A 25291-nucleotide genomic window follows, 5' to 3' on the forward strand; every position below is an offset into this window, starting at 1 on the left:
TACCTGGTCTGGCCTACATGTGACTCCAGAGCACAGCAATGTGGTTGACTTTTGACTGTCCTCTGAAATGGCCTAGCAAGCCACTGAATTGTATCAAGAAGGCAGCTCACCACCACCTTCTCAAGGGCAACTCAGGATGGGTAATAAATGCTGACCACCCAGCAATGCTATGCCCCATGATTGAATAAAAAAAACTCACCCTACGGTTTGATGGCCAAGGTACATAATGCAGCCAAACAGTGTGTCAACCTGCAAATCCTTCCAACATGCCGATGGCTGGAGATAAGAGTGGGTCATCCTTGATGTGGAGTGGCTCGTCTCAAGCTATAAACCTCTAGGCACAGATTACTGAGCTATTCTAGGAATTACTAGCTATGGAAGCAGGCAAAAGTCTGCCTTAGTCACCACTTGGTATAGGAAGAGAATTGGAAAAAACATATTTATTTTGTATATGTTCACATTTTCCCATTATAAATTCTTACATCCACATTTATAATGTAAATTGTCTATGTAAACCTGGGTGTGTATAACTCTTCCTCACAGTAGTTGAGATTTTACACTTTGCATTTTACCTTTTAGACCTAATCTCGACATTGCTTTATTACTGAGTAGCAGCATACTCTCTCCAGGGAGTTGAGGAAGAAGAGTTGCAGTGGTTTAGCTTCATTTAGCAGCTTGACTTAGAGACTGTTCAGAACATCACTGTAATGTGTACTATGCCAACAAACCTGATTGTGGAGTCCAGATGGGTAGCCAAAGGCCTTGTCCCATTTCAAAACCATAAATGTGTAATTGTACAGTCATGTGAGTTATTTTAATATTTACCGCCTTTTTTTGTCCCTTCCCTCATTAACTTCATATCCAGTGGTATTCTGATCAATTTAAAATAAGTTGGGAGTGAAAGTCAATTTTGGCAGGAGCACTAGATAGATGAATGCAGATCAGCTGTCATTATACATCCTGCCTGATTGCCCCATTTGCAGAGCTCCCGGACTTCCACTAATGTGATTGAAGGGACTGACAGTGATCTGTCAATGTTTGAAATCAGTGGAAAGAAAACTCACGTGGGGTGTATAATGATTGGCTGATGTCAAATTGTATTTTACTCACCCTATCTTCTTTCCTCCATTAGTTCTTTAGTGACGAAGCAAGGTCTTCATTACTATCATCCCATCTGGAATAGAGTCCATGCCTGTTGTACCAATAAATAGGCCTCTGCCATGTTGTGTGCTCATATAACTTGTGGCTTCTGCAGAATTTCTCCTACCTCTTGTTGTTTATTTAACAAATTCTCTTGTATCGTTCAGGTCCATGGACATCTGGGGCAGGGGATGTATCTAACATCCATGTTATACAATGTGATACAGAGGTCAGTTTTCCCCAGGCCTTTGGGGGTGCCCCTTATGTAATTGTGACAACTCCAGTGGTTTAGATCATACTAATAAAAAAGTAAAATACTGCAGATGCTAGAATCTGAAACAAAAACAGAAAATGCTGGAAAATCTCAAGTAGGTCTGACAGCAGCTATGGAGATGTTGGGGGGGGGATTTTCCCATCCTGGCCGCCATGGGAATCATACTGGACGGGGGAGTGGCCATGCAAAGGTCTGTTGACCACAGGTGGGATTTTCTGGTTTTGAGGCGAGAATGGCTGGAAAATCCCAATCGTTGGCTCTATTCTCTCTCCACAGGTGCTGTCAGAGCTGTTGAGATTTTCCAGCATTTTCTGTTTTGGATCAGATCATCTACTTTTGTTGGGACCCTTGGTAAATAAGCTTACAGCTTAATGCAGACTCAATTTCTCAGACATGCATCTTGCCTATTGTCCGATTAGGAATTTCATTTGGAATTTATGGAGTTTCATTTGTACATTATGCGGTCATCACGTCACCTTACTTGTTGAATTTACTGATTTCGACCAGGTGGTCAGAGGTGTTGACAATGCTCAATGTCAATACTTAAGGCTTGGATCCACCTCAACACTTGACCCCAAATCATTGGGTCTATGGGTCAAATTAAGAAGACCCTCATACTGTAACTTGACAACATGCAAGTTCTTGGTTGATAACTTGAGCTATAACATACTCATCAATCGCTGTTCAAAATATAAGTCTCACTGCTAGCATTAACTTGCCTAGTTTTTTTAAAAACATTACATAAATTCTGCTTTTCCTTCCTTGGGATTCTACATACACATAATCACTACTTTGTTTTTAAGATAGGCAAAATACTTTTCCCTAGCTCCTGCCAATGGTACCAGGAAGTGACTCTCCATCCAATTTCTTTAAAACTAGATGTCTCGTAGAAAAAGGAGAACTGCCATTAGATTATGTGTTGCACATGCATTATATCATCAGACCACAAACACCAATTTATAATTACTACAAGCACCACGTATAAGTTAGAAGTCTATGATAGTGCAGCATATGTTCTGCTGCCACGACCATGAATTCCTCCTCCTTCTCCCCCTCACTTTTCAGTATTGGAACGATGATCCAAGGGGAGCAAGAAGGAATCTTTTTCCCAACACTATAAATTCATGCGATTGATATTATTTAACAGTGCTACAAAATTTATCAAGTCACTGCCTTCTTGCTTCATGTTTTCATTCCAACGATGTATTTTTCTGTTCTTGAGTTGCCCATTCTTAAGTTGTTGACAGTGACGTGGGGAAGTCTGTTAACACATTCGAAACCCAGGAATAAGTGCAACAAGTTTGCCTTTTGACCAGATCACTGTATTACCCCATATCGTTTCTGGATTTTCTGACCATTTAGCACGGTTAGGTGTGATAATGACCTGCATGAGTCAATTTCCAGTTCGCTAATTATAAAGGATCATTCCAAACATGCAATTTGATTGAGGTCATAGTTGGGAACAGAGGGAATTGGCAAAATGAAGTTCAGACATTCAAAGGCTGCACCTCACCGCAGTCACATCTCCCTGGATGTGCTGCTGGGAACTGTCAGAGCTCTTTGGGGCACATCCTAATGGGAAGAAGAAGGCTACCAATGAAATGAAGAAAGCTTACCTGGAGGATGCCCATGAGATCAGCAGCAGGAGGATGGTGCCATGGCTTTAATGCCAAAAGGAAAGATCAGTGCAGTTGCAAATTCATTTACATCCTGATGTGTGTATCAACCCTCTTCAATCCACCCTGTCAAGCTTACTGCAGACATCAACAAACCTTGCAGGTGCATTCTCAATGGGCTGAATGGCCTCTTTCTGCACTGTAGGGATTCTTTATATGCCCTGTTGGTGAACACAAGTTGTCACTGAACTGATGAAGGAGCTTGAGACTCCGAAAGTTCGTGCTGCCAAATAAATCTGTTGGACTTTAACCTGGTGTTCTGAGACTTCTTACTGTGCTTACCCCAGTCCAACACCGGCATCTCCACATCATATACAAATTCAGCCCATGTAGTCACTTAGTTCTCTTTCCCACAACAATCCAGATATTAATTTTAAGATTGTTATGAAGCATCACCTCGGAAAAACCTATTATTGAGATACAAGTAGGAAAATATGCTTTCAAATGACTTCAGTGTGGTTTTCTTCCAAACTCACACTGAAATTAACGGCTGCACATATAAAAATAACATCATCGTTACGGCATTTTTTAATCACAAAAAACATTAAGGTAGGGCTTTTTTTCCCTCCAGTCAGGGTCATTTTCACCAGATTTTACCCTTTTCTATCTGAAAACATTGTGTTGAGGTGTTTTGTATTTTTCATAGAATCAGCTGCTGAGGCAGGTTTTTATGCTGCTCGCAAGACATAATTATCTTCACAGTGCACAGTTTTCACATTCAGCTCTACCATCGCATACACAAAGCAAAATATTTACAAAAGACTTGCATTTGTTGTCCATATTGATTTTTCTCCCAAGCAGGTAAAGAGTTTTAATTAAAATTAGAATTTTACAAAAAGCAATAGTTATGAAGAAGGTACATGTTAGCTTTGTTCTAAAGACGCATTTAACAGAACCTTAACAGATTGACCTATCGTTTTGTTTCCTGCCTTTCAATCGTGACAATCCTTTTCTGGAAAAGGCTTTTATGACTTACATTCTCTTAAGCAATTGCAATTTAGCAGCAGCCTCTTGTGAACAAAGACGCCTCCAAATAATTTGAACAGCTAAAGGGAGAGAAATCATCTGAAGCATGTTGACAATCGTGAGAATGAGCTTTGTATAAAGTGAAAGGGGGGCGGGGGGGTGCATTACAACTGCTTGCTCCGGGTTCGCGCGATGTAGAGGCTTCTGCGAATTCATATTTATTGTTGTCCTGGGGAGTTTGGGATGGCGGGAGGGGGGGAGCACACATTTGAATTCAAAAATCCATAATTATTATTGAAGGTTGTTGTTTTAACAGTCAACTCACTGAGGTTATCTGATTTTGACCAACCTCAGGGCTCCCCAATTCTTTTTGGCCTTGCAACAAAATGCAAAATGGATATTGAACAATTGGATAGCCGCTGAAAGCAGGCACAGGAATTGTGCTAAGTGACTACTGCCCACCTGTTATGAAATGCAGGTAGTATGCCATCTTAGTGCTGCCTACTCATTGACATGATTTCTGCAATGCAGCCAGCATTAAATGCATGCATCAGTACTGGGTCCAAAATCACCAGCACCTCTTAAAAGGGCAACTGCATTGTGGCTGGAGTAGGCACTGGGAGTCTTGTGAGAGCTAAATCTGACCTGGAAAGGACAGAAGAATGGTTGAACATGGAAGCAAACAGGCACACAAGGTTTCTTCAACATTGCACTGGAGATCTTGGTGGAAGAGGTGGAAAGGAAAAAAGACAATTCTGTCTCTGCAGAGAGTTAGGAGGACTTCCAGACACATGGTGAAATGGCTAAGTGATCAGATAGCTGTGGAGACCAATGCTAGGGTGTTAACCCCAAGGACCTGAATGCAATGCAGTCATAGTCCAATGACCTCACATGAGTGGTCAAGATCAGTGAATGCCATATCCTACTGAGTACACCAACAGCTTCAGATACTGCTTGCTGCATCACATCATCCACTACTCACCTACCACCAACCTCTATCAATCATGACATAGCTAACATGTAAATATTTTACATGTTCACATGTACAGCGCTCTTGCAAGCCTCTCACTTATTCAATTCATTTATTCAACCATGACAGTCACATTGTATGATGCTCACTGGCACACTTTCCTCTCTCTTGCAGGAGAAGGTTCTGCATAAAGAAGGCAAAAGGAGCTAACTGGAGGGAGGCAGGACACGCCCTGCATTGCTCTAACCTCCACGGAAGAGGCTATGCTGGCCATAATCAGAATGAGCATTGCTGAGGCTGGGGCTAGTGGTAGGGCTCAAACCATTGATTGTGGCAGCATCCTCTTCACATCCCACTTCCTCCCCATCATGCACTCTCTCCTGAATTACAAGCTGCAGATGGTCTGAGACTTTTCCCTCTCCCTTCAGCACATTCGCCTCGTGCCTTTTTCCATTAGGTTACCCAGGAGGTAGAACTAATCCAAGCAGTGGAGGATCAGCAAGAAGACAGTGATGATGAAGATACACCATCACCAATTTCACACTTGCAGCCATCAGCTAAGACAGAGTGTGAACTTAGAGAATGAGGAATCTACACATGGTGAGACACAAGCCAGGGCAGGAGGTGAGGATAGTGCAGGTATCTGCTTGTTGACAGGTGAGGTTGCTCACAAGTTCTGCTGCCAAGAACTGAAAGGAACACTTTGATAAGGCTATGTAAGAAAGCTAATGGATTTACAAAACAAAATGCTAAGTGCATTAGGAAGCCAGCCAGAAAGCTTGCAGTCAATATTGAGAAGTATGGAGGACATTGCGAAGAGACTGAAGTCTATAGTCCATTATGAAAGTGGTGGTGGGGCGGGGGGGGGGGGGGGGGGGGGCGGTGTTCTGCTGGTGTGCGCCATGGGAGAAAATGGTGAAGCTGGCAGGAAGTCCGGCGAGGCCAAGAATGTCAGCGATGAGATCTCGCTCTTTGATTTTCCCTGGCCCTCACTGGTGACATAATAATGTGCCCGCCCTCTCATTTGAAATAGAATGAATGAATTAACAGAGCTTCCTCGCCATTTGTTGCCCCCAGTTAAGGAATTCCTCTCTTGCTGACAGGATGTCACATCGGTGAAGTTTACAACAGGTATTTAAAAACATTAAGTAGTTGAAGGGAACCCCACACCAGGGATGCAAAGATAGACATAGCCCCTGAGGGAGAGGGAGATGTCTGGTACATTTGCAGTGTCAACCTGGCATTCCCTCAGCATACCCAAACAGGCGCTGGAGTGTGGTGACTAGGGGATTTTCACAGCAACTCCATTGCAGTGTTAATGCAAGCCGGTTTGTGACGCACAAAAAAAAGTTATATTCCTGAGATTGAATGTGTCCTGTTACTAAAGTTGTGTCATATCATTTCTTTCCCTAACAGATGTCAAGGTTTTAGAGAATCGCCATCTGATTGAAAGTGCTCAAGAACAAGTCCATGCCGCCCTTTTGGACTACACCTTGTGCAACTATCCACAGCATGGGGACAAATTTGGACAGCTGTTGCTGAAGTTACCTGAAATCCGTGCAATAAGTATGCAGGCAGAGGAATACCTGTACTACAAACACCTGAATGGGGAAGTGCCATGTAACAACTTACTAATTGAGATGCTTCATGCCAAGCGAGCTTAAGGGCTACTGTTGATCTGTGAACTATACAACCCGCACTGTTTCCCAAGGGCAGGTTGTGGATTCCATACATATATTCCTTTATATTATTAGTAGAACAATTACTGTAATTGGTAACAAATGATTTTTAAAAATACAGAACCTACTTAGTCATGGAAAACATGTAAAACAGTATGTACAAAGCTTTTTCAAATGTTGACCTTTTTTCCCTTTTCATAAAAAGAATTTTGATTTTATCTTAAAACGGCTGTTCCTTACTGCATCAATGGGAACCGCGGACCAGCAAAAGAACGGCATTTATAGTTTATAAAAATTGTACAATGCGGTAACTTTCTAACTATGATGTTACATGAAGCATATTTATTGATTGTTACCGAGTGTTCGGGATTACAATTTTTGCTTGTTTCTCTTGAGATAACAATGCCATTTAAATGCTTCAGATCATAGTAAAAATGAATGTAAAATAATATGCAAAATTAGAGTTGGCACAGTAATATTTTCAGAGCCTTCTGCCACTGATAGCTGAGTACCAGGCTAAGAACAACTGTGTTTTACTGATGAATCATCTGAATTTGCTTTCTACACTTCTACAAGAAACTTGTGCACACTTGTACTTTAATATTTGAAAGCTGAACGCACTTGTATTTTTACAGAGAGTTGCAAGCAGTTAAGAGTATTGTATTTGGTATTTTTATGTTTCAAGTGTGTTTTTTTCTGACAGAGTAAATTGTGGAAAATGAGAAAATTACAGTAAAAAATGTTTTATGGAAATATTTAATTAGTAAACAACTGCTAATTCTGTCATATTTAACATATTTTTTCATAATAGCTATACTGTATTAACAGTATTTCTGTATTGTGTTTTCTTGCATGTTTTTCCTCTTTTCCTGCTGGTGAAATAAACTGATCGCATTTGTATACCAGTGATGTTCCTATTTATAACTCCTAAGTGCCAACGAATAATTTCAAGTTACCCAACCCAACAGATAAAGGAAGCTTTGTTCCCTTCACAGTGTCATTATGTTAACATACATATGACTGTTCTGAGGGAATTAACAACATAGCTGCTATCAATTGGAATGATAATGTATACATATGAAAAATTAAAACTGCAGACAGGCTGTGGGTGCAGATTCTGCAGCTGATTGACACATTCTGCTTAAGATTGTAGACACTGTTCATTCTGAGTGAATAAACCACATTAGTACAACTGGTATTTTTAACAAACCTACCATTTATTAACAAAAATCTGAATCCTTAATGAAACAAAATATTTTATTCCATGTAATAGTATCATAAGACAATTTCTTCTTTTCCAATCACATTGTTTCAACATGGCAGTGTTACAAAAGAGGGGTTTCTATTTTTACACGGTGGCTGATTGGAGTTTGGGGACATACTGAGTTTTTTTAGTCATTATAATTATTGAAGGCTTGTAGCTAAATATTTATACTCAGTCATGATAATAATGTTTATGTCAATGTGTCTAAACTATTTTGATTTTTTTATCCCTCAAAGGAATCATAAAAAAACTGTCTGGAAAGAAGGTCCATAAAGTTTAGGCATTAAGGTGTCACCTATGCTTATAATCATTTCCACTACAAGAAAATATTATTTCATTATAAATAGAAAAAAATTCTAAATCCATTACATAAAAGGGATTGGAAAAGAGAGAGAGAGATTCCCATTTTACCTATGTCTGCGAGGAAAATTTCCCAAAGCCGTAGACTATTACATGAGTGATTGGGATTTCTGCAAACATGAAGTACATAGAGTAGTACGCCTTCTCCTTTGTGTGTCCTCTATATTTCACCAGTGGCTGCAAACTGCTGTCCTTTCTTTTCTGCAAAAGACACAGCCATGAGCTTTTGTCTCCCAAACTTAATGGAAGAACTGTGATGTTCTCTGCTGATTGTGCAGCTGTGAACTTGGGTTTTAAGTTTATTTTTTAATTGTGCAATTGTTTTAAATTAATTCATTTTCACAATATTTTCTAGAGCTCTGCAGGCATTTCATCAATAGATATGAAACTGTAGTCATTAGTCAAGAGTAAGAGAAGTGACAGTGGGCGACTCGTGTATTCATACCTTCGTGACAGAATTTTGTTCAAACAAAATGACCTGTTAGCCGTAGTGAAAGAGCTTGTAAGTACATAGGAGAGTGACATACGCATTTCTTTCAGAATTATTATAGTATATTGTTACACCTGCACACTTCATATTATGTATGTGTCAACTGGAACTTTGAAGCTTGGCTAGTGATTGGTAAACCATTCAGGGAAAATAATTGGTTAAATGATACAACTTACAGTATGGTATGAGAAAGGAAGGGCCATATCAAAATAGATATTCAAATATTCTCAGAGGACAATCAGTCTGCTGAATTGAAATATCATAGTATATTTATTGTGATTTATTTTTATTCAATCTTCTTTGCTAACGACTTAGTGGTTAAATAAATCAAATCTCCATAAATCACAATGTGATTTATTTTTAGGTCATGGCTCACTAAATTTGCTTATATATTCTGATTTATTATTTTATTGCAACTTTTATTTTAGATGCTTTGATGCCTGTTCTGTACCGAATTATTATATTTCCACTGCTGTAGAATATATTGTGTATAGCTCTGAATACTCAATATGTAACTCTAGAATTTTTGAGAAGTTGGAAAATCAATGATGATGGCAAAGATCATTCCAGCAAGACTTTTTCCTGCTTTTTCACTGTTGTCTTTCAGCTGAATATGAACTCTTACTGTGCCATAAAGCTATTGACCTCAATCTCGTGCTGAAGCTCAGTGCCTGAATTTTTACTGATAGTTATCAAACATTTTGTTCTGAATACATTATTTGCATTTCTTTTCTGTACTGATCAGAAATAAGTTGCCAGTTTTTCAATTTAGCATGAGCAGCCATGCTCCAATATATAAAAGTACAGTGAAACATAAATCAGCTATTATAAATTAACTAAATCTCTTTCCGAGTCAATACGATAAAATTCAATACCTTTAACAAAATTAATTTTCTTCCCAACATTGTTTAATATTTTGACCACATTTTTGAAACATGTAACATGCAGTGTCATATATAAAACATATTTAGTTCACTATGTCAGCTGTATCGAAAGACAAAAACATATTTTTAAAGGGTATTACACCATGTTTTGATGTCTCTGTTCATCAGGGGTATATTTCAAATAATCTATTATCTTGCAATCGATGCAGATAATTTAAAGTAAGAAGTTCTCTTAATCAAGGTTAAATGTTTTGACTTCAAGAGATTGGAATGTTTACAGGAGAGGTAGGGAGAGGGATGTAATGTTCCTTAAAACAAATGTGGGGTGGCAAATAGGAGAAGGGATCAATGGTAAAATAATAGAGTGGTACTGATGGGCTGAATGGCCTTTGTTCATTTGGACTTTAGGAAAGAACTTGGTCTGTCTGAAAGATTGATATGTCCTATATTTATTCGTAAAATAAACCCAAGTGCAATTCAATTATTCACAATATATTTCCATTTGTTTGAAATAAACTGAAATTTAACTAAGTATGTTTTTTTTTGGATTTAAGTTTTCAGAAGGTTTCAAGGATTAATATAGAGACACTTTTTGTCAAAAGCTAAAATAAAATTGACATCAGAAAGTAGTTTCTTCCGTACTTCCCTTTCCTCAACATTGCTTGACATTTATTTTTAACGATTAATGCCATTGTAAATTGCTGTGAATTAACACATTATAACAAAAATATACGATTAATTATGTTCAGTTAAAGTAAACACCTTTCAAACTCCCCTAAAGATTGAATGCGGAACTTTAAAATGGATCAATTCTGGCAGATTTAATGAAAACTCAATCCATTAAATAACTACACAATCACTCATCATTAATGTGTGCAGACTTGATGGGCTGTATGGTCTCCTTCTGCACCACAGGGATTCTATGGTTTTCTTTCTTTGTTGGTAATTTCTACCCGTAATCCATTTTCAACATTGATACTAAATGGAGAGGAAATGGCAGGATCAGATTAAGTAACGGATATCACAAACGCATTAGATATATCAGGGCTTTACTACTCAGGACATATTGAACAACTGACTAGGATAAACAACTAATGTGTACAAGTGTTTGCTGCATCACATGTAATAGATGTACTTGATGTTGAAACACACGAAATATAATCAATTTCTGAACTATATTTGGTGTTTTATGGGTTTAAATTTTCCAATGATTTCAAGCATTAATTTGGTGACAATTTCTTTTAGAAATAAAAATAAAGTTGTTCTCAAAGAAATGTTTTTTTCTGTACTTCCCTTTCCTCATCATGTATCAATATTTCTTGATGTTTTATATTTAAGAACGCATTAGAAGAGAGCAATGTTCTGCAACTGCTATCAGCATAACTATGCCAAAAATGTATTCTGAGCAACGTGTCTTAATGCATTGAAACATTTTATTTAAGCGCAACAAATCCAAAAGATAAGAAACATTGACTAGTTATAGTGTTTATTAGGATTTCATACATATATTTTGGAAAACAGTTTTTTAAAGATATTTTGAGATGGCAACAAAGCAGAATACTTAATTGACTGCTAAGAATATATGTAATTTAATCACTGCCACAAGTGAATGTGTTGTGACATTTTCATTAAAGATGTATTAAAATAAACTCTCTTATGTTTTGCTTTTTAAATTTGCATAAGTTATCATTATGAAGAACACATATTACAATACTACAATATTTTCTGAGAAGACAATGATAGAGTTCAATTTCTTATGATATATCCTGGTTCTTTACAAACATGCACCCACTCATAATGTTCAATGACTTCACATCCGTGAGTGTTACTTCACATAAACAAATATCAAATAGATTTGGACAAATAACAACATGGGCTGAACAGATTAAAAGTCAGGGCTCCACTTCTCATTTCCCCATGTTTACACAAAATATTCCTAAATGGCTCTAACCTGTATCAATGTGGAAAGCAATTTTGTTGCAGTGTTTCAGAAAATTAGTATTGGCCAACTGCTAAAGTTCAGCAAACATTGTGTAAGCAAGCTAAAGAAAGAATAAGTGCAGCAATCCACCAAGTCACCTGCAGCCAGTTATGCAACTTGCTTAAAAATAATTTTATGGGATGGAAATTGGCATGAGGCCATAATGTATATATGATTTCTATGGAGGTGCTATGTAATAATATTCTTGGTGATCTTTGCATGCTGCAAAAAACCTTCTGTGCCTTCCTTGCATAGCCTCTGGTAATTTGATGCTCTGTAATAAGAATACCATAAAGTATCACTTTCATGCTATGTCCATAAATCATAATTCAGATACCAATCACAGGACAAGTTTCAGGTCTCAACAAATGGTTGCACATTTATATTAATTACAAGTTCCATTTTGGAATGATATGAAGGGGGTGACCTTACAAAAAAAATTCTAAGTCCCGAACGAGTGTGAAAACGGGAGAGATTCATGCATTTTTTTGGCCAACTTAAAAATCGAATCCTACCTGACTTTGTCCAAAAAAAACCTTGGAATCTGCCAGCAGAGGGAGTAGGTGGGGCCCAAATCACCTGAAAGCCGGCTGATAGCAGCAGAGGGCGAAATTAAGCATGTGCAGATTTCTATGCTCCTTGAGCACAGAAACCTGTCACTGCCTCCTCCAGCAAAAGCTGGCTTCGTGGCCCACCAACCCTCCCTCACTTGAATGGGGCTCTGTAGCTGATTGCACCCTCCCACCCCCCCCGGGAACCGATCCAACCACTCCCCACTGCCAGACCAATTGCAGCTGGAAAACACTACCCGCATCCACCCCATCGATTTCTGTTGCAACGCGCGCAGCGATGCCCCCCCCAAATGGCCCGCACTCCTGTTCTGGCCCCACCCTCTTGGCACTGCTCAGTGAGCACTGCCAGGGTGCTAGGCTCTGCCCTGACCTCAATGATTTCTGGTTCTACCAGCAAGGCCATCATGACAGCTCCACGTCGATGGGGACCATATGTGATCCTCACCAGAGAGAACCTTCACCGGCGAGGCCACAGTGAGTCTGGACAATTGTCCTGGCTCAATTGTAATATATAATTGCTATTTAACATAGCATTTAAATATTGGGATCAGCCTCATGCCCAAAAAGGGTGCAAGGCTGATCTCGCCGGATATCCGGTGCCAGTAAGATCGTGAGAGGTGAGAAATTGGATGTGAACCTGATTTCCTGGCTCTCTCATGATCTTACAGGCTCACCCTGCCCATTGGCTGGTGGGATGAGTGGTAAGGTTGCACCTGGGGTATATTACCCAGCATTATAACTGAAGCATTATGATTGGTAAGAAGGTCACAACCAGCTTTTTAAAAATTCTTCCACGGGTTACATTTATTGACTGTCCCTAATTGTCCTTGAAGAGCCTGTACTTCAGGGCTCTTCCTAACACCACTGGATTGGATGGAGTTAGATGGTGCAATGGTCTCAAAATGTTAATTTCAGCCCTATTCCCAATCTCATGGTCACCTGCCAATTCTGCAATTAGAATAAAATCACATGGTCTAGCAATGCCTGACGTTGCAGCCCCTTTTACACTCTCACAATTCACACCTACCATGTTAATCCTTGGTTACTCAATGTGCAAGCCAAATAGGTCTGAAGTACCATTCCTGGGTCTGTCCTTGAGTGTAGAGGGAGCACGGGTTCAGGGCATTTAATATCACCTTGCCTGCTTAACAGTGTTCAGAGCTCTGAAGGACCTGGAGTACAGACATGCAGGGCCTGATTTTACTATCAAGTTGCACCCGTTTTTGGGTGCAAAATTTTGGGCAAAGGCCTGAAAATGGCTGCAACTGAACAGTGCCCAAAACGGGCATTTGCAGGCATTTAAATTGACTTAATGGGCTGCATGCCCAACCTTACCAGCACTTCCCCTTTTATCACCACATTCGCCCATCCAGAATCAGCATGAAACAGACATGCTCCACAAAAGTCTAGTTTGGGCATTCCAGTTGGTGAGGACCTAAGTATTGAGCGTCCGATGGCTCTCTGCTTGAGATCTGTGGGAGCGGGGGGAGGGGGAGGTTGGGTCTGATGGCTCTCTGCTTCAAATCAGTCGGGAGAAGGTGAGGTCCACTGCCACTCTGCCTAAGATCAGTGGGTGGGAAGGAAGTTCCACTGTCACTCTGCCTGAGATTGGTAGGTGGAAGGGGGGGAGGGGCCTGCGATTGGTCTGGGTGGTGGGGGGATGTGGGGGAATAAGAGGGTCAATAATGTTGAGGGGGGTGAGGCAATGCCTGTGGAGGCCAGGGAGAGGTATTACCTGGCCTGGGAGTGATGTGGCAGCGAAGCCGCATTCTATCATTATTTTTTCTGCACATGCGCAGTTGGAGGTGCTGGTCGGAGCTGCAAAATTTAGGGTGCATAAAGCCCCACTCACAGGAATTCAGAATTGCTTGTATTTTTTCAGGCAAGGTACCTCACAAGAGGTTATTACAGAAGGTCAGGAGGCATGGAGTTGGGGGTAGGGTGTTAGCGTGGATAGAGGACTGGTTGTCAAACAGGAGGCAGAGAGTGGGGGTCAATGGGTGCTATTCGGATTGGCGGATGGTGACTAGTGGAGTGCCCCAGGGGTCGGTGCTGGGGCCTCAGCTATTTACCATTGATATAGATGATCTGGAGGAGGGAACCGAGTGTAGGGTGTCGAAATTTGCTGATGACACCAAAATTGGTGGAAAGGCAAATTGTGTGGAGGGTGGGGAGAGTCTACAGAAGGATCTAGATAGGCTGGGAGAATGGGCCAGGAAATGGCAAATGGAATTTAATGTTGGCAAGTGCGAGGTGGTCCACTTTGGTAGGAATAATGGTAGGAAGATTACTTACGTGGCGAAAAACTGCAGCAGGCGACGGTGCAGAGGGACCTCGGGGTCCTTGTGCATGAGTCGCAAAAACCCAGCTTGCAGGTGCAGCAGGTGGTCAGGAAGGCGAATGGGATGCTGGCCTTCATCGCGAGGGAGATTGAATATAAAAGTAGGGAGGTCTTGCTGCGGCTGTATAGGGCATTGGTGAGGCCGCAGCTGGAGTACTGTGTGCAGTTTTGGGCGCCGTACTTACGCAAGGATATTTTGGCCTTGGAGGGAGTGCAGAGGAGGTTTACTAGGCTGATGCCGGAGTTGAGGGGGTTGAGCTATGAGGAGAGGCTGAATAGATTAGGCTTGTACTCATTAGAGTTTAGAAGAATGAGGGGAGATCTCATTGAGACGTATAAGATGATGAATGGGATGGATCGGATAGAGGTGGAGAGACTCTTCCCGCTCAGAAAGGATAGTAGGACTAGGGGGCATAGCCTCAAGATAAAGGGGGCGCGGTTTAGAACGGAGTTGAGGAGGAACTTCTTCACTCAAAGGGTGGTGAATCTCTGGAATTCTCTGCCCGTTGAAGTGGTGGAGGCTACCTCGCTAAATATTTTTAAGACGCGGGTTGATGGGTTTTTGATGAGAGAGGGGATTAAGGGTTATGGGGAGAGGGCAGGAATGTGGAACTGAGCCACGACAGATCAGCCATGATCTTATTGAATGGCGGGGCAGGCTCGAAGGGCTAGTTGGCCTACTCCTGCTCCTATTTCTTATGTTCTTATGTTCTTATATGGAGGCACCTGAGAACAGCTTAAAAAGTCAAATCTGAAACATGCCCAGTTTCAAGTCTGCCCAGCACTTAGAATCAAAATGGTAAAATAAGGACCCCAGTATCCAATAGTTCACCTAAAAGTCCATAACCAATTCACAGCATTAGTAGATCACTGCTCTAAATATAAGTGTATAACTAGGACTGATTTCAGTTTAGTGGCTTAACTGAGTGTATTGTAGACACGTTGTCAAGGCAAAGGTTCTTCAGAACGACTGTTGATATTTGGTGAAAATTAGTATCACCCTTCACTGGTCCATGCAAAATAAGCCAGAAGCTATTTGTTTTTAATGGAATAACAGCACATTTCATAGAATCAGAGAATCTCTGCAGTGCAGAAGGAGGCCATTTGGCATCAACAACAATCCCACCCATCCTCATAACCCCATATATTTACCCTGCTAATTCCCCTGACACCAAGGATCAATTTAGCATTGCTAATCCACGTAACTTGCACATCTTTGGGCTGTGGAAGGAAACTGAAACACCCGGAGGAAACCCACGCAGATACAGGGAGAACATGCAAACTCCACATGGACAGCGACCTGAAGCCAGAATAGAACCTGCATCCTGGTGCTGTCCCTCAACAGTGCTAACCATTGTGCCACTGTGCTGCCTCAGATTTGGTGTTTATGCTCCATGCAGGCCGCTTGACACCATGTTTTATTTAACCCTATCTGCAAAACCATCTATTCCTTTCTCACTCATGTTTATCCAGTTTCCCTTAAACATATGGAAGCTGTCCACCTCAACTACTCCTTGTGGTTAACGGGCTGTACATTCAAACAACTTTCTGCTTAAAGAGATTTCTCCTGAATTCCCTTGTGTGTTTATCAGTAACTATATTATGTTTATAGCCCTGGATTTTGGTTCAGGAATATGCCTGGGAGTAGTCCTTTGTACTGCTTGACAACACTCAGAGTTCTGGTACGTGTGGGGGAGAACATGAAATATCAACATTTGGAAATATTTTCATTACATCAACCCTATCAAATCTTACATAATCTTAAAGCGGTCACCCCCTCAATCATCTCTTTTCTATAGATAAAAAACCAACCCCAGCTGGTTCAAACTTTCCTGATGAGTACAATTCAAGGTCAAAATAAATCCCTTCCACCTAAAGGATATGCAAATTCCAGAATCAGGAACATCGGAGCGATACAACTCAGGCCTCTAACATCAAGTTCAGTGACTCAAAACATGTCAACACTATTAAACAATTTTCTCTCAATAAATAAAGGTGGGGATGAGCAAATAGATCTGGCCCATAAGGTCTTTGGAGTGGCGATTATCAGCGGATTGCCTTTCTGTAGAGACTTACCTTCACTGGAATTCCAAAGCTTCCATGTTGCCCAATCTTCTTGACACAGGCCAGGGGAGGAGTGTAAAAGGAGCGTAGCAAAGGGAGGACATGGTCCCTTTTTACAGCACTAGCTGCCATAAGGCAGGTGAGTTTAGAGGGAGAAGATAAGTTTCAAAGGTAAGTGAATGGGATGTGGAGTTCCAGATATTGCTGGGGGGGGCGGGGAGGGCGGGGTGGTGTCAGTTTAGGTGAGAGGGGGCAGGATCAGGCTGGGGTGGTGGAGAGCTGGTAGGTCGGATGGGTGTCAGGTCAGTGGAGGGAGGTGTTGGGGTCAGGTCTGGATATGGTAGGGCCCGTGTTCAGGTTAAGAGGGTGGTTGTACGGGCCAGTATGAGTCCAGCCATGTTGGGTTGGGTGTCAGTTGGGGAGAGAGAAAAATCCCGTTGCGGGGGTGGGAGGACATTGGTTTCCGAGGGGGGTTGATCAGTATTTTGCAATGGTTTGTTTATTGAAGAGTAAGTGAGAAAAAGCACCAGAATGTTGAATGGAATCAGTCACACCATTTGCTTTGATGCTTTCTTGGAATATTGCAGTATAGAATTACCCATTTCACTTTCACTCATGTACTGCTTTTTGAGAAATATAGCGAAGGACATTATTGTAAACCACTTTATCACAAAAATAAAAGGATTTTCAGGTTAAAATACCTTACATCGGTCAATTACCCTGAGAATCCAGAAGAAATATCTCTCTGCCTTTTTCGGAGATTGTCTTTTAATTTCTCTCCAGTGTTGCCTTCTGAAAACGCCTTCTGTCCTCTGTGTTACAATGTGAAATGTTAGAACTTTTCCACGCTATGTAACTGTATCTTAGCCCATCACACTTGATATTCTTAGTCCAAGGCAATAAGGATGATCATTTTTACTATGTGTAGTTCAGTGAGCTCCTCACTTGTCCGGTCTCTTAGATGTTCCTGTCCCTGCCTGATGTGCATCAGCAGCTATGTGGTGCTCACCAGGAAGTGGCCCTGAAGCCTGCTCTGCTAAATCCGCCCACTGAAGTGTATGCCTCTGTACTGGTGGATGGTGCGGGTGCTGTCTGTGATGTCTGCTCAGGGAGGAGGGGAGGAGGAGGGAAGGGGGGGCACTGACTCCGGAGGGTTCGGTCTCATCAGGTGTTGCTCCTGCGAGACAAGAGACGTGGTTCAGTGCAAGGAAGGGACAAGTATCTGGACAGCTTGGAGCTTACTTGAGAAAGGTCATATGGATGTAGGCTTGTGGATCCTCACTTCCGTAGTGCACACTGACCTCACAGGCACTCAGAGCTCTCTCGTGTGCCTCTCCTGAGAGTTCCATCATTCACTCCTCAAAGGGGGTGTGGAGGCACAACACAGGAATTGCCCCATCTGTCTTCTCTCGCTGTCTTCTATTATGAGCCATCTTCTCCTGCAAGGGCAAGAGGGAATGATTGAAAGGTTGATGGCTGGTGGGAGAAGTGGGGGGTTGTTGTGGGGGGAACAGGTGGCACTGTGTCTTGATAGGCAGGGGTTGTGATAAGGAATGCAGTGGGATTTGAGGATGATACTGGGATGCCGCGGGGTGCCTGGGAGTGGATTGATGTGGGCATTCTTGGTGTATCTGGGAGTGGCCTTAATAACGTTCAATCCCCCCCTCGCGATGCCATCATATCTGGTCCCCATTGGTGGGAACCATACGTGATTCCTGCCAGGGAGAACTTTGACCGGCAAGATGGTAACGGCCAGTGAGCACACACAACAGCATTTGGGAATCGTTAACGATATGTCATTAATATTTAAGTCGGCAAAACAGGGACAGTACAATCCAGGGCGGAGGCAAAAAACTGGCATTTTTCTTATTTTTCACCTACTGTCCTATCTTACCATCTCGCCTTGCCGAATGTCAGATGGGATGAGGTCTTAAGATCACACCTTCAGTCTTTTTTTTGGGAAAATTCCACCTCAGATAACAACTTCCAAAAGTTGAAGTGCTACTGTATTCAACAATAATTCCTGTGCGAATCTCAGATTAACAAAAGCATGAATGAAGTTTCAAAGGCAACTGGACTAAGGCTTAGGCAGAAACAGGCGATATTGTGGAAATGGGAGTAAGTAATGTTTGTGATTTGGAGGACATGGGGTTGGAAGCTAAGGTCTGGGTCAGATCAGACGTTGAAGCAGGGAACGGTCTGGTGCAGCCTCGTGACAGTAAGCACTGTGGCTCGGTAACAGTGTATGTGGTGGAGTCTAATGACAGTAACTTTACTCTTTCCAGCGTTTACTTGGAGGGAATGTTGGTTCATGCAGGCCTAGATGCCCAGTAAGCAGTTTGACAATACAGTGAGAATGGATGAGTCAGAGTCCCTTGTAGGACTTCCAAGCCTCTCATTGTTCCCTGTACTTCAGCATGTTCCTGTTCTATTGCCCCCGTGTAGGTGTTCTGAACTTTTGGTTCTCTGTACAATACTCCTATAGCATCCTGCTGGTATTCTACAGCCCATTCAGCCTCTCTGGATTGTCTCTGACTTTTCGGAAGTACTATCATCCAGCTTGTCCTGGCTGCCTTTACCTCCCTGGACTGTTCAGATTGCCTCATCTCCCTTTCTTGCTGTCTTCTTTGGAAAGCTTCATCTTTATTTTGCTGTCTTCTTTGGAAAACCTTTTCCTTCTCTCCTTTATCTCTCTTCCAAACTCCATTAATTTCAGTTTTAGCTATATTTTTGTTATTCTATTGTTTTCTCCTCCACTTGTCTCAGGTTTGGAATCTAAGTCTCCAGCTGATAGTTTGAACATTTCAAATCTGCTGGTTTTCAGGTAAAACTAACTTCAATTCCTTAGCTACACTTTTTTCACTCCCCGATCGGGAGAACCATTAAATCCTCAATGGAAATTTCTACCCGCTTTAGAAAGGCACCAGCACCAAGTGTGGACATTTGTGAGAACTGTCGCAGTGTACACAAGAAAGTCTGGATTGGGCTTTTTATATTCATATCGTGGGATTAACTTAATTCCCACTTTCCACTTCTCTCTTAGTCTGTCGATTTGAATTATCTTGGGATTTAATCTTGGGTGTTAGCAGCCGAATCACTATTACGGCCACGTGAGGAGGACTAAGCTATGACTCCCCTCTGACACCATTACAAATCTAACCACAATGTGGTTTTCCTGTGACTTTAGAAGGATGGAAGAATTTTCGCAATTTCTGTGCTTACCTTTTCGTGTACTGATTGCAAAGAAACAAGTCTGACAGGCTTTATTGAGATTTAGAACAAAAAAGGGGCTAGATTTTATTGAGTTAAAAACCCACCCAGGTAAAGTTAGCAAAATATTTAAAAAGGTAAAATCTGCACTTCTTGAATTTTCACATCCCAGATTCACACAAGCATGCAAAATTTACGAATTGTACTGCAGATAGTCACGTTCTTAGTCAAATTAATGTTCAATGCTGAAAGATAAGAAACATGAATGTTCGCTGTTTATGAGTCCTTGGCTGGTCACTGTGGCTGCAGCAGAAACGTTTCAAGTTCCTTCAGATTCCAAGAGTTGAGCTGAAGCCCATGTAACTGCAATTGCTGGAGATAATTTCCCTTTAGTCTGTCATCTGTCTCTTCCAAAAGTCGATGAATTTTGCGTCTGAGGTACTTTTTGATGGAAAATTCACTATCTCTGTGCCGGATTTTTGAACTGTAAGAGATGAGGTCTCAACTTGTCTTTTGGTTCCTAATGTTGTTCACAATCATACCTTAAGCTTGAAAAAAAATGAGAAACTCTGATGTTATTGCTAGTAGACCAGTACTGCAGTATTTCTGGCTGTGTTTGCCGTATGTTATAAGGCCACCCCTGGATCACTTGCAGAGACAGCATCTATAACTCCTCATCTTTAATGGTCCCATCTTTAATTTGACTCAGATTTGATGATGTTACATTCACTAGGTGATGAATCTTTGTACGCAGAACTTCTTTCCATCTAGTCAGAGAGCACTTTAACACCCAGTGTCACCTCATTTACCTCAAGGTTTACTGAAATCACTAGCAGCTCTTCACAATTGCTCAAGCTCAGAATAGCAGGGCCATCAATTTCAGTGACATCGAAAATGTGATTAACACCTTTGTCTTTTGTGTCCCTCTGATTTGTGGGGCTTGAATCTTCCGTGAAATAGCAATGACAGTTGGGTGGCCCGGGATAGGGTTAGTCCGGAGGGATGTCATACAGGGTGAGTGGGTAGTCGGAGGTGGGGGAAGGGCACTAGAAGTTAGAAATGGTTTTAATTCTTCTAACTTTTTTCTGGGTAAGTATTACTGTAAGACAGACAGGACTATCTGAAGTTTGCTATTTATATCATAGTTTAGGATGGTTCCTTTGCACTCCTTTTGTGTGGACATGGTCGGGGTTCCCAGAACATCTTTAGGGTGTGCACCACTTTGGAACTTGGAGGTTATGGGCTAACAACTTTGCCTTGGTATATCCCTCTGATTGTGGTTGTTTGACAGTCATAGACAGCGAATCTCAGCTCCCTCATGCTGCTGGCATGACGTTGCTTGGTTAAGTAATTGCTTTCTTTGAATAGTTGTTTTCTTCTAAACTTTCAGGCAGGATCATCCAGTACATTCTGAGCAGGATATGATTTTCTACGCTCCACTTTATCATTTATCATAGTGGACTTTCCTCTCACCTTGTTTGTGATCTGAATTGTGTGAGCATATATTCTCAGGGAATTATTGTATCTATGTCTATCGTGTTCTCAAATTCATCATCATCTTCCAGGGTATGGATGTTTTGATTTCTTTTCCTGTCCATGCATCCAGTTGCTCTAGTTCTGGTGTCTCATGTCCCACCTTCTACCTTTATTCTGCACATCTTTGCCCAATGATTGGCCTTTCCACAAGCTCTGCAGATTGATCTGCAGGGTGGCATGGTGGTACAGTGGTGGATGGCACAGTGGTTAGCACTGCTGCCTCACAGTGTCAGGGCCCTGGGTTCAATTTCTGGCTTGGGTCACTATCTGTGTGGAGTTTGCATGTTCTCCCCATGCCTGCATGGGTTTCCTCCCACAGTCCAAAGACGTGCAGGTTAGGTAGATTTGCCATACTAAATTGCACTTTAGTGTCAGGGAGACTAACTACGGTAAATGCACGGGGTTATGGGGACAGGGCTTGGGTGGGATTGTGATTGGTGCAGACTGGATGGGCCGAACAGCCTCCTCCTGCAGTGTAGAATTTAATGATTCTGATCTATGCATGGAATATTCCCTTCTGTCAGTGAATCCAAGTCATCGTCCATTGCTGTCTTAGGTGTACATTCTTTCGGTGCTGCTGCACTGCATCTACCCTGTCATCTTTCTCCTAGGTAACCGAAAGCTAGCTTTCTGGACAGTCATTGTCCTCACTTGTCTGTTCCTCGCTTTATGTGCTCTGGCAGTGTCTACAGCTCTTGATCTTGCAAGTTCATCCTTCCGATTAAAGCTTTCTGTATTTCAATGTTTGCAGAACCCTAGCTTTGTTAATCTATCACCTGTGTCGATAAACAATCATGTTACAAAGTGATCAATCAGCCTGTGTGATTCCTGTCTGAGGCCTTGCATTTCATATCTGTAGGTGCGGTGGTTCGATTTTGGCTAGAGATGGGTGCTGAATTTTTCAATAATTTGTCTGGGTCCTTGCTGTCCTTTGCATTAAGCTCCCAACTTTTAAATAAATTTACTTCTGTATCTCCTGCCAACAGAAGGGTATAACTGATCCCCTCTCCAATGCTGGTACCTTTTAGTAAACTATTTAATGTCAATCCACATTTTTAAACTTCACCAATGCCTCTGCAACATCATCATCTTTCCAATTCATTGTGGGCTGTCATTGTGAATTCATTGCTATGCTGGTTGGCATTTCACTTCTGCACAATTCACTAAGCTTATAGCTGGCGAATGTGGGTTGATTTTCCAAAGCAGCGCCAAATTGACATTAAATATTCAGGTTTGTTTACAGGCACTTGCTGCCACCATGCTATGTGTTTCTGTTATTTGTTAGCCAGTTGATCAGCATGGCAAGCCGATAAGATTGGGCAAGACACAGAAAATTGGGTTTGTGCCCGGTTTTCCGCTTCTTGCGACGTTACTGGCAATTCAGCCCAAGGGCACAAAACTGATATCAATATTTATGATCCTATTTACATCTAACTAATAAATCCCAGACACTATTGTCCAGGCCCACTTGCACTTAGCTGCTCCCTGGTTGAAGTCAGGATCACATATATTCCCCACCAACAAAGACCAGGTAAGTTGGCCTTGCCGGTGGGACTAGAGGCCATTGAAGCTCCTCGGGGTGGCCAGGTCAGAGTCAAGCAGTTTCCCTTGAGCAGTGCCAGCGTGGCACCCTGACAGTGCCCATCATGGAGCTGCCCAATGGGTACCAAGCAGTGCCCAGGGGATGGGGCCTGAAGGGAAAGGGTCAGAAAGCAGTGGGGCCTGAAGGAGTAGAACCATGACGTGGGAGTGCTCTGCACTGGGGACAGGGGAATGGGGGGCTGAGGATTGGTTGGGCCAGTGATTAGGGGGTGATCAGCCAAGGCAGTGATTGGTGAGGAGGAGGTAGAATCAGCAGAAATGCAATAGGGGAGGGAGGGAATTGGCCAAGGAAATGATCGATGGTGGGACGGGAGGGAGGGAGAGGGGAGGATCAGCTAAGGCGGCGATCAGCGTCATCCAGGGCAGCGATTAGGGGACTGGTGAGAGGGGTGATATCCGTGGCGGGGGTGGTGGGTAGTACTATCTTTTTGCCTAAGTGCTATATGATTGAGTCTGGGGGCTCACTAAAAAAATTGGTTTGCTTCTCTTCTGTTCTCATGCTTGTTTGGCACTTACAATTTTTTTGGTAAAATTGCCCCCTTTATGTCTAATTTTGCTGCGCTCTCTGGTACAAAGGAGGACCGATTGAACTGGTTCTATACGCATCACATAATTATCTTGGGCAGTTGTGACATGTGACCCCGGAACATTTACACATATCAATTAGTTCCTCACTATTTACAGAAAATACAACAATATATGACACTCTGCATATTTGAATACTGGGAGTGCAGGCTTGTCTCACCCAAGTGACTATTTATGTGGTGAACCCCTGTCTGAGATGGGTAATTCTAATGTTGGCATTCTCCACTCCTGAGCTTCCAAAAAGGAATACTGTACTTAAATTGCTGCTCCCCCACCCCATATCCTTCCAACAACGAGCAACCTGGTTTAATCCAGCCTTGGCTAAAATCCAAGTGGATTCCCTCTGATGTCATGGATTGCCAATTTTTATTAATCTGTGGGGTGCTCTTCGAGCCTGATGAGCACCCCATTCATTGCCAAACCAGTAATGTTACAATTCAAAATTAGCAGCATGGAGAAGAATCAGAGTGCTTACAGCGTAGAAGGAAACCATTTGGCCAATGAGTCCGCACCAACTCTCTGACAGAGTATCTTACCCAGGTCTTTTCCCCACCCTGTCCCCATAACCTCACATTTTTACATGGCTAATCCATCTAATCTACACATCATGGGATAATAAGGGGCACTTTATCAAGATGAGTGAAGTGACTTAGATCTTGTATTTTGTCCCAGTGGATCAATTCAATCAGGCACAAACTAATTTTGGCACATGAATCTGATTCAATCGAACAAACTGAAACAACACTTTGATGTGTCCTATAAAAGGGTGAGTGATACACACTACCAGATATCGCCCAGGTAGAGATGAAAATCTACTCATCGGATACAGATGTAATGGACCTCATAAAACAAGACCTGTAGCACCTCATGACAGATTCGTTTTGTCAGCACATGACTTTGGTTGGTTGGTCATTCTTGGATATCTATCTGTTCCCTTCTAAGGCTAACAGCCAGCACTGGGGACATAAGTTTTATTGTTTGTCTAACTGCAAATGCTGATTGTGCAAATCCAAAATAGGAAAATATTCACTTACACAGCACTGAGATTTGTCAGCTGGATGAGCACAACATCCACACAATAAAGTCACTACATATTAAATATCAATAACTGGGCATGTGTGTACTGACCAAATAGAGGACAAGTCAATGGCTAAATGATAAAATCGAAGTATGAGAGTGAAAAACATCTACTCTGGCCTCAGTTCAGAAGGAATTATGTTACTTCCATTGAAATGCACCATTTAAATTTCTACAGTTGAACTAAAAATAACAATCTACTGTATTTGTGACTAACATTCAAGAAGGTAGGGAAAACCTGAAAATCCATTGGAGTGGCATCACAGCTGGGATGTGCCAACCCTAGATTCTGTTGTCAACTCTACTACAGTTTGCCAAAGGGAGGTCATTTTGCCTACCATTGATGAATGCCTATAGCATTGAGATTGCATCACAGACATAGTCTTGGACATCGTTGAGTCTAGAGAATAACAGAGTGCTGACAACATTTAGGGACCATTATTTATAAGGAAGTAGCAAGAGGAATACTAAACTCCTAAGAGGTTCTCAACCACTTGTCAAACATATTGAATAAATATTAGGAGTATAGAAATACAGAGGGACCTGGGAGTGCAGGTTCACAAGTCTATGAAGGTTGCGACACAAGTGGAGAAGGTTGTGAGGAAAGCTTATGGAATGCT

General features: G+C 41.9%; 2 protein-coding genes across 2 annotated transcripts in view; one reads left to right on the plus strand and one right to left on the minus strand.

Annotated features, from left to right (window-relative positions):
• The window catches only part of LOC145358431 (nuclear receptor subfamily 5 group A member 2-like), an 83556-nt gene extending 76866 nt beyond the window's left edge, over positions 1-6690 (plus strand). Inside the window, exon 7 of the mRNA XM_080212501.1 lies at positions 6443-6690. Within this exon, the coding sequence (XP_080068627.1) occupies positions 6443-6690 (248 nt within the window). The remainder of the gene's footprint in view (positions 1-6442) is intronic.
• Positions 6691-20335: 13645 nt separating this feature from the next.
• The window catches only part of LOC145358112 (adhesion G protein-coupled receptor D2-like), a 195434-nt gene continuing 190478 nt past the window's right edge, over positions 20336-25291 (minus strand). Inside the window, exon 23 of the mRNA XM_080211784.1 lies at positions 20336-20419. Within this exon, the coding sequence (XP_080067910.1) occupies positions 20415-20419 (5 nt within the window). The 3' untranslated portion in view covers positions 20336-20414. The remainder of the gene's footprint in view (positions 20420-25291) is intronic.

The sequence above is a fragment of the Carcharhinus amblyrhynchos genome, chromosome 25 (genome assembly GCF_965287045.1).
Source record: "Carcharhinus amblyrhynchos chromosome 25, sCarAmb.v2.hapA, whole genome shotgun sequence".
Classification (NCBI taxonomy): domain Eukaryota; kingdom Metazoa; phylum Chordata; class Chondrichthyes; order Carcharhiniformes; family Carcharhinidae; genus Carcharhinus; species Carcharhinus amblyrhynchos.